Source organism: Onychostoma macrolepis, chromosome 18 (assembly GCF_012432095.1).
Source record: "Onychostoma macrolepis isolate SWU-2019 chromosome 18, ASM1243209v1, whole genome shotgun sequence".
Taxonomy (NCBI): Eukaryota; Metazoa; Chordata; class Actinopteri; order Cypriniformes; family Cyprinidae; genus Onychostoma; species Onychostoma macrolepis.
This window is the reverse complement of record NC_081172.1, coordinates 17,384,951-17,395,644: the sequence shown is the minus strand read 5'-3', so window position 1 is coordinate 17,395,644 and position 10,694 is coordinate 17,384,951. Positions and strand designations below refer to the sequence as shown.

At 37.7% G+C, this 10,694-nt stretch overlaps 1 protein-coding gene across 1 annotated transcript in view; it reads right to left on the bottom strand.

Moving 5' to 3' along the window:
- Positions 1-1,635: 1,635 nt before the first annotated feature.
- LOC131524835 (protein jagged-1b) overlaps positions 1,636-10,694 on the bottom strand; it is a 73,930-nt gene continuing 64,871 nt past the window's right edge. The window contains exons 8-14 of the mRNA XM_058752190.1: positions 9,479-9,592; positions 8,390-8,503; positions 6,587-6,700; positions 6,281-6,327; positions 6,004-6,171; positions 3,905-4,055; positions 1,636-3,823 (exon numbers count right to left, since the gene is read on the bottom strand). Of these exons, the coding sequence (XP_058608173.1) occupies positions 3,393-3,823; positions 3,905-4,055; positions 6,004-6,171; positions 6,281-6,327; positions 6,587-6,700; positions 8,390-8,503; positions 9,479-9,592 (1,139 nt within the window). The 3' untranslated portion in view covers positions 1,636-3,392. The remainder of the gene's footprint in view (positions 3,824-3,904; positions 4,056-6,003; positions 6,172-6,280; positions 6,328-6,586; positions 6,701-8,389; positions 8,504-9,478; positions 9,593-10,694) is intronic.

Here is a 10,694-nt window from a genome sequence, read left to right as displayed (position 1 = left end):
TAAACTGTTAGAGGTTAGAAAAAAACAGTGTTTATGCTTGTTTATAGGCCTATGTTTCTATGGTACTAAAATCTTCCTCATTGCTTTTCTGTTGTTGACCTAACGTGTTCAGGGTCTGAAATGAACTTTATCAAGATAACTCTTTCAGAACTTTTGCTCAACCAGATTTTCAAAGTCACAGCTTAGATTTAAATATCTTGATTCTGAATCAAGCTTTCAGTTTTACAGTAAATCATTGTTTGTGGATATGATGAAAATAAAATGGATATAAAAACAAAATTCTCTGTGACTTTTATAAAACGGCATTTATTTTATTGTAATTTTAAAAAATGAATGTATTACGGCCTTGTCTCGTAGTGCTTCAGTCTCACACCGCAGATATCGAACATTGGTATCGAGGATTTTGAACAGCTTTCGAAGTTGTATTTGGGTTGATGCTGATGCTGATGGTCCATTGTTATATAGAAAAACATTTTAAAGATTGAAATTGAGATGTGTACATCATCTGAAATCTGAATAAATAAGCTTTCCATCGATGTATGGTGTAAATGTGGCTGAGATACAACTCTTTGAAAATCTGGAATCTGAGGGTGCAAAATAATCACATTTAAAGTTGTCCAAATGAAGTTCTTAGCTATGCATATTACTTATCAAAAATGACGTTTTTATATATTTACGGTAGGAAATTTACCAAATATCTTCATGGAACATGATCTTTACTTAATATCCTAATGATTTTTGGCATAAAAGAAAAATCGATAATTTTGACCCATACTTGGTGCTACAAATATAACCATGCGACTTATGACTGGTTTTGTGGTCCAGGGTCACATTTATGCTTTGTTATGCTGATGTTGGAAGATGTAATTTATGAATCATAACCCACTAAACTGGCTAGAGTGTTACCAGACATGGTTGATTTTCACCTGCATTTGTTCCTTTTAAATTATGGATACTATTCTGTCAGATTCTTCTGCTTTTGTCACTGTGGTTGCACTCTTTAAGGGCTCCTAACCGAACACCCCGTGTCACTGCGACCTCACCCTTTTAAAGACAATTGACAGCTAGGACAGGAAAAAGACTAATTCAGATGCCGACCTGCTGGTCTTGAGTACAATGCAGTCAATGAGGGGAGGGCTGGGTATCCTGAGACACAGCAGGTGTGGAGGGAGGGGGTCCCTGCTTCATCACTGTCAGTGTGTGGATGACAGTGTGCTCATTTATGTGTTTTAAGAGGACTGAACTTCCTACATTTCCTCACCGACGGGTGGGAACGGGAAGGCAATAGTTATATCCGCCCATTCCCTGTCTGTAAGAGGTCAAAGTTCGCATTTGTCATACCCACGAGTCTGGCACTCTCTGCTGACCTCTGACTCACTTTCCCTATATGCAATAATGCACATTAGTACACACTTTATGTCTGTATCCTTCTCACCTAGGCAAGTAGTGAGGTTAGTGAGTTGCGATTTTGGACCAATTCGCAAAAATACATAGTGATTATTATTTTTTTAACCATTTCACATAGTGTTAGACCATTTTACTGTTAACGTGGTTTCATGAAAAAAATCGATTGGAGGTAGTGAACATGAAAGTGAACACTGACTCACTGACACATACAGTAAACTGCTGTTAGGAGCAGGACGCTCTGTGACCAGATTTCCTTTTATTGACTTCACACAGCTTACCAAATGGCAATTAAACAATATGGAAGCGTCAGTAATACAGAACAAGATTACCAAACACACACACCCTGATATACCAAATGCTGTACAATACCGTTAATGCATACACGCACAGAAACACATGCTTTGGTTGATAAATGCACTTTAATTACAATTCGATCTTGCGGCAAATACCGTCTTGAGTGGAAATAGTGAAACCAGGAAATTAAAATGGCGATATTTTGCAAGAAGTCAGCATACAAAAATGGCAAAAATTATGTACAAAATATGTACAATGGCGCTATATACATCCAAGTATTATAAAAAATTGTACATCTCCAACATGACAGGCAATAATTAATGAGATTTTTAAAGATGTCACCTGGCACTTTTTCAGTCCGCGCTGCTATCTTTCTCCATAATTCCTTCAAATGTCAATCACAGACACTAATATACTGTTTTTACAGAAGTAAATAAAAGTCAGGGAGTTCCAATAATGTGCATGGCTTTGTGGAAATTTATGGCAAATCGTCCACAAACACAGTCATACATATAGACTTACACGCTCACAAACACACGCACACTTACAATCAAACAAATGTGTACAAATATATAGGGCACAAGTGTAAACACAATAAAATACGCTTAAATATCCAGGATTCAAAGAAGTTGAATTGCTGGCCTTGAAACACTTGCTGTTCTTTCAAACACATTTTCCAAAAGACCAGACAGGATCCAAAATTAACACTCGCCAAGTGCAAAATGTGCGTAAAATGGCTTGGGGGTAAATAAAGTAAATGTTTTAAATTGAATTTTACATTTGATAATCTCATCCTTACTGATATAAATTATGTGAGCGATTAAAATCTGTCTACTAAATAAATCGCGAGTTGCGTGTCCTCGAACACGCAGTGTATGAGAATGATCAGAATTTTGTGATGCTCAGGACCACAAAACAAGTCATAAAGGTCACTTCTCTGAAACTGAGATATATACATATAAGGTTTCCATTGATGTATGGTTTTGTATTCGGATAGGACCGTATTTGGCCGAGATACAACTATTTGAATATCTGGAATCTGAGGGTCTATAAAAATCTAAATATTGAGAAAATCGGCTTTAAAGTTGTCCAGATGAAGTTCTTAGCAATGCATATTACTAATCAAAAATTAAGTTTTTATATATTTACAGTAGGACATTAACAAAATATCTTCATGGAACATGATCTTTACTTAATATCCTAATGATTTTTGGCGTAAAAGAAAAATCAATAATTCTGAACCATACATTGTATTGTTGGCTATTGCTACAAATATTCCCCAGTGACTTAAGACTGGTTTTGTGGTCCAGAGTCACATATTTTGTTATATTACATTTTTATATCAGTGCAGTTTCATCTCATGAAAAATGTTAAATAATTCAAATGGGAAATTTATGAAAATAAATACAATTTCATGACCGTTACGTAATATTTATGGCTAAATTATGGTTAAATATTCTCAGTTTACCCACCATTGGCAAGTGTGTAAAAATTTTAGACCCTGTCTGTCAGTACAGTTTCTTCAGCCTGTGACTGTGCCAAAATTCCCTTCCCAGTTTCAACCCTCTCAGATCTCTATAACGCAGAGCTCAGAGGTCAAGGTTCACCAGCAGAGGTTGATTAAGATACATCAACCACAACAGACCATCCGAACCAAGAAGTCTGGTTCCTTCCCAGCGGTCAAAGTGCGGTCACACCTCCAGTTCCTGGTTCTCTGCATAGTGGAAACGGTTTAGTTTTTCCCGTTCGCGGTTGCAAATGTCCAGCTTGGGCCCGTGGGCTGGTTTTAGAGCTGGAGAGGGCGCAGGTGAGGGAGGAAGTGTAAGTTCAATCTCTTCACTGCAGAGCACTGGCATGGACCCAGTGGGCACTGATTGAGCAGGAGGCAGCAGGGCCACGCTGTGGTCGAGGTTACGGATGAGAGTGCAGAACTGCCGCTGGTTGTTAATGGCATTGTCTTCAGGCGCTGAAGTGCGTAGCTGCGCTTTGGTCCGGTGGCGGCGGTGCAGGCGGGACAGCAGTACTGCGCACACAGAGCAGCTGCCTGCCACAAGCAGGGCAAATACACCCACCAACACCATATACACACTGAACCCAAATCCACCTGGGTCTGACACGGCACCTGAATAGAAATATAAGAAGAGAAAGATCATGCTAAAGAAGTGCTATTCACCTTTTTATGCTCAATATTTATGCTCCTAACCTTGGCAGTGGGGTTCATGGCATGGATCCTTCAGACTCAGGCACTCATTTCCAAAGTAACCCTCAGGACAAGTGCACTTGTAGCCTCCTTCTGTACTATGGCATGGCACCCCCTTGGGGCAGGGGTTGGGATTACAAAGATCAAGTTCTGCCTAAAATATAAGAACTGTATTTAATTTAAAGTCTTAAATACTGAGTCTTAATACTGATTAATTCAGAAACTATACACAAGTCACAAATTTACTAATCAGATTTGCATTTTCATGCTATGTTAGCAAAATGATAATGGAAAGTTTTAGGTGTAGTTATAGATGACTAATAGATGCAAGAATTATAATGCCCATTAATATTCAGTATGCAAATATATGCAAGAAAAGAAAAATCACAATTGAGCATGCAAATATACAGTGCTGTACATTTAAACAATGTAAAGGTTGGAATATACTTCATGACTTTTGCCTAGATTCTCACTCTGATTTGCAGTCTAGATTGGCTGATGCCAGTTGCGGAAAGTCAGAGGCAGTCTGCAGATTTTAGGTAGTTGGAGTTGACAGACTTCTCAAAAAATTGTGTTTTGTATGATGGGCACAGGCAGATTTTTTTTAGATTCCATCCCGTCAGAATATATTAAATATGTTTGATATTTTGAGCCAATTTTGTTTTCAGTTGTCACATCTCATAAAAATAAGGCATGTTTCTGCATGGATTTGTTGTAACAACTTGAAAGTCTGGTAGTGTAATTTGTGTATGATGCCCAGTTTTACTCTGTAACCAATTTCAGTGTCACCAAGTAGTGTTTGAAAATCTATTCAGGCTTTTATTTTTAGTTGTGTAGTACATTCCAGTCAACAGTACCAAAAAAGTCACATAAGACTGTGGTTTAAGTGAGTAGTTTGTTGGAGACAATTTTTTACATACAAAATTTAGTTTTTACTCTTTTCCAAGCAATTACAATAAATCTCAAGCTTTAAAACTACAGGATGAGTAAACAATGGCAGAACTGTCTATTTTTAGTTGAACTATCCCTATCAGGAATAGTAAAATTCACAGATTCGCATTGGTGCATCGTATGGAAGCCCGTTTCCGCCACTGAATAAAAAATAAAAAAAAGGTTATTGCATCACTTTATCTCACAATTCTGACTTTGTCAATTTTTTTCTCAGAATTGTGAGCTATAAACTCGCAATTGTGAGTTATAAAGTCCAATTTTGAGGGGGGAAAAAGACTGATATATTCTCAGAATTGCAAGTTTATATCTCACAATTCTGACTTAACTCGCAATTGCATGTTTTAAAGTCAGAAATTGAGAATTGAGAAAAAAAGTCAGAATTGTGAGTGTATATCTCGCAGTTCTGACTTTATTTCTCAGAATTGCGACTTGGTCTCGCAATTGCAAGTTTATATCACGCAATTCTGACTTTATTTCTCAGAATTGCAACTTTATATCTCACAATTACGACTTTATAACTCGCAATTGTGAGTTTATATCATGCAATTCTGAGAAAAAAAGTCAAAATTGTGAAATAAAAAGTCGCGATTACCTTTTTAAATTTTTTTTATTCAGTAGCGGAAACGGGCTTCCATAGCATCGGCCTAAAAGTTAACGATGCGATGCATCGATTTAAATAAGTGTGCATCGGATACAAGTTGGCATTGTTTCTAACATTTGCATCGGTAAAAAATTTAATATATTTATTTATAAATATAAAAATATATTAATTATAATTATTAGTAGATGCATTATACTTTTATTATTTAGAAAGTGAACAATAATTTGTGACCAATATTTTATATTTAGATTGATCTCTCCTCTCTAAACTCTTTCTCAAGCGTGTTTTCTCATCATTGCTGCTTCGCGAATATGATGTATCACAACACTGTACAGTTAATCAATTCTAAACCACTCCCATCCACCCTCCAGTCTGCAAGCTAGAGCTGCGAGGATGTGTGCTAAAATCAAGCTTCTCATTCCATATTTCATTTCACTCTGGAATTCGCCAAATTACTGATGTCAGTCGCAGCTTCCAGTTCATGCCAATGTTAAGCATTTTCAGCTTCAACTGCTTAAACTGTGGTGAAGAAAAAGCAGCAAGATCTCACCTCACAGTAGGTGCCAGTGTATCCCCGTGGGCAGCTGCAGAACATGCCTCTGCCACCCTGACGCTCCACACACTGTCCTCTATTTACACAAGGGTTGCTGTCACAGGCGTTTACTGCTGTCTGGCACAGTTTACCAGAGAAACCCGGCAAACACACACACAGAGAGTCCTGCACATGGCACACACAGGTTAGCTGTACTGAAGGAGAACTGCTTAAATGTCAAAGAAACTTCACATCCTGGAGGTGCAAGTAAGCTTATCGAGGTGAATCTTTTTACCTTACAGTGTCCTCCATTCAGACACAAGCCCTGGCAGCTACTGTTCCCTGTAGAATAGATGATATTTTAAAAAAAAATCAATAGCCAACCAAGTGGAAACCCACAAGTTTCACTGAAGAAAGAGACTAGCTAACCACATTCATCAATAAAGTATGACTGTGTGAGCAGACTGCGGTAGGAACAAACTCACAACGAGTTCACCCTGAAGTCATTTCCCACCAGCACTGGAACTGTCATGTTTGATTTAAAGCTAAATCATGCCGTTTTTTTTCTCTGTAAAAAAAAAAAAACACATCTAATACTCACGAATGTCACAGTTTGGTCCTGACCAACCGGGAAGGCAGTCACACAAATATCCTCCAATCAGGTTACGGCAGGAACGGGCATTGACACACACACCAGTCTCACATTCATTAGTGTCTAAGGAAGAGGAAAGAACCACAGTGATGAAGTGAGGCTATATTTAGCACACCAACATACTTCTATATCTGCGGTACATAATAAGTATAATTGGCATAGTATGCAAATTTCATGAAATGCAATACCCAGATGACCTTCTATTTGGCAAAATGTGCAGTATACAACAGAACATAATGAGCAGGGCACATGTATCCCACACTGCCATGCACTCATCATGACCTCCAAATTTTAACATCTTTTCTGGACTGACAATAGCTATTCTAGACATTTTATGTAAGATTGGATGCAAATTAACAATTTTTATTTCCTCAGGTTTCACATAGTATTTAAAAAGAAAGAAAGAAAAATAATAGGTAGCTGAGAGTGACTTTACCCTGGTTAAAAGATGATGTTTGGTACAAAATGAAGTAGAGTTCAATAAATAATTGCATGATAATTATAATTAATAAACACAAATAATAGTTAATTAGCCAAACGTGTGGCTAAAATCAAATCAAAAATCATTCGCATGACAAATTAGCAAAAATTTCAATTAATATGCAGTCAGCTATCAACATGGCTCATCCAATCAAATTTTAGTAATAATATAATAATAATAATATATACTACTGTTGAAACGTTTGGGTTTGTTAAGATTTCAAATGTTTTTAAAAGCATTTATTTGATCAAAAATACAGTAAACTGTAATATTTTGAAATAATATTAATTTTTAAAATAACTGTTTTCAGTTTTAATATATTTTAAAATGTAATTTATTCCTGTGATGGCAAATCTGAATTTTCAGCAGTTATTATTCCACATGATCCTTTAGAAATCATTCTTATATATATATATATATATATATTACTGACCCTAAACTTTTCAGTGTGGGTGTATATTTTTACTAATTAGGACAATCTGACTCTTAGGTTTTCACGTAAATTGTTCCTAATAAAATACTCCAGAAAATATTACTTCTCTGTTAAAACACACATCTCTCCCTCAAAGACAGATCTCTTTGTGCTGATGCTAACGGCTGTTTTCTGAGGTGTCACTGTGACACATGACTGCATTTCACACAGCGTCAACAGTTCAGAGAGACTGATACACTCCAGAGAGCCACTGCTGATTTGGGCCTCGGGGCAATGGAGTGTGAGCGAGACTCTCCCAGCAGTCAACAACATCAGCAGCAGATCTGACCACAGGTCCTCTTCATTCAGCAATTAAATCCACTGCACACTGTAGCATGAAATTGTCTGATGTGGTTTAACGGATAATGGTCGGTGGAGCACTGATGCTGCTGAATCATTTCAATGTGGCTTGTGCTGATATGGAATTTATAAACACAAGATGTGTTTACTTTCCCCATCTCTGGATACGACTGTTATGATTTGGTGGTTTCAAATGGCAAACATGGTGGTGGGTCTCATGGTTTCTGTAATATTTTTACGTGGTTTCTTAGATTTAATTCCTTGGTGACTTTCTAGTCCATGTACCCTGAGAATGAGGTGAGGAACCCGAGCATAAACAAGAAAGAACAGGTGTTCACATTACAGACAGGTAAAAACAGACTATGACAAGTTTAGGCAGGTAGAGGCAGGTTTCGTCAGGTGAGGCCGTGGATGGGTACGAGCGCAAGGCCAGGTTAGGCATGTGTGGACATGTATGAACGGCTCAGGACAGGTGAAGAGTGTTGCTTCTAATGCTTACCGAGCTGGCAGGTTCTGCCGGTCCAGAACGGAGGACACACACACTGGAAGCCCTGCGGCGTCTCTTGACACGTGGCCCCACGCCCACAAGGACTGGAGTCACACTGCAACACTGCTGCAGACGAAAAGAACATGTTCTCTCTCTCATCATGTGATTTCACTGCCTTTAAATCTACGGATCTGTCCGTCCATCTGTCCGTCTGTCTGTCTGTCTGTCTGTCTGTCTATCTATCTATCTATCTATCTATCTATCTATCTATCTATCTATCTATCTATCTATCTATCTATCTATCTATCTATCTATCTATCTATCTATCTATCTATCTATCTATCTATCCATCCATCCATCCATCCATCCATCCATCCATCTTTCTTGCTCCTAATATGTCTTGGATAATTAAGTTGCTTGGTTATTGTTTTAAAAAAGTTTAAAATGTTGTGACAGAAGAAACAAGTTTACATCTAAATCACTTCTGAGTCAGTTCCTTCGAATCCCACATTCTAAAACTATTTTGCTTTAAACTGAAATGTCTATCATGTATCTGCTCTCATGTCAACCAAAACTTGCATGACTTTATCCCTGTGTAACAAACATTTTTGAAAATGTCAAAATCTTTTCAATAAACAGTTTTACTTTTTTAAATGCATTTATTAGATTGCAATTTAAACACAGGTCTCCTTGCATGCTAAACCAAATCTGTACCACTATATTAGTGAGTCTAAAAAATATATGGTTCCATCAGTTTAAAAAACAGGCCATTTTGGGGGGCATTAGTGTCAGCCCTAATTCACTTAATGAATTAGGCCATGCCTAAACTGACAAGAACATGTAAAAACACTGCACTGTTCTTAAAACAGTCAACCAATGTCCTCAAACCTGAGGAGCTCCTACAATCTGATCTCTGAGACACATTATCACCTGTACATTCTAGCATGCGTGATTGCTGATTGTTTGTGCTCCAGTTAAATAGCATTATTTTGGTGTAGATCTGACTAAAATTGGCTGCAGCAGTACAGGAAATAGCAGCTGCCGTTGATTGGTGCTGATTGCAGTCTGTGCAGGTGTGTGTGCGTTTATATGCTTAACTACCGGAGGAACAGGAGGGTCCCGTCCAGCCCAGCGCACACATGCAGCTGAAGCCTGTTGGGTTTTCAACACATGTTCCACCATTCTCACATGGAGAGGAGAGACAGGCGTGCTCCACTGTTAAGGGAATCAGAGGAAATGAATCATGCTTACAATTTGCATCACATCTGTCTTATATCCTGCACTATCACCACCCTGTATAAAAATGCTTACTGTATACCTCTAATTTGTTTGGAGCAAAAATGACTCACTTACATTTACATATACATTTAGTCATTTAGCAGACGATTTTATCCAAAGCATCTTGCGAATGAGGACAATGGAAGCAATCAAAATCAACAAAAGAGCAATGATATGCAAGTGCTATAACAAGGCCGTTAGCTTAACGTAGTACGTGTAGCAAGGTTGTTTTTTTTATTATATAATAAATAAAAAGAAAACCGATAGAATAGAAAAAGAATAAAGCAAGCTAGTGTTAGAGGCCTTTTTTGCCTTTGTTAACTGTATAATAAATAAAAACCAAACAAATAGATAGAACACAAAAAGATTAGAAAAGCTAGTGTTAGTTTTTTTTTTTTTTTTTAAGAATAGAATTAGAATAGAGAAAGCTAGAGTTAGAGGGTCAAATAAAGATGGAAGAGATGTGTTTTAGCCGATTCTTGAAGATGGCTAAGGACTCAGCTGCTCGGATTGGGTTAGGCAGGTCATTCCACCAGGAGGAAACATTTCATTTAAAATTCTGTGAAAGTGATTTTGTGCCTCTTTGGGATGGCACACTAAAGCGAAGTTCACTTGCAGAAAACAAGCTTCTAGAGGACACATAAGTCTGAAGTAATGAATTTAGGTAAAGTGGTGCAGAGCCAAGTGGTGGTTTTGTAGGCAAACATTAATGCCTTGAATTTTATGCGAGCAGCTATTGGTAGCCAGTGCAAATTGATAAACAGAGGTGTGATGTGCATTCTTTTTGGCTCATTAAAAATGTATCTTACTGCTGCGTTCTGGATTAATTGTAAAGGTTTGACAGAACTGGCTGTAGGACCTGCCAAGAGAGCATTGCAATAGTCCAGCCTGGACAGAACAAGAGCTTGAACAAGGAGTTGTGAAGCATGTTCTGAAAGAAAGGGCCTGATCTTCTTGATGTTGAATAAAGCAAATCTGCAGGACCGACAGTTTTAGCGATGTGGTCTGAGAAAGTCAGCTGATCATCAATCATAACTCC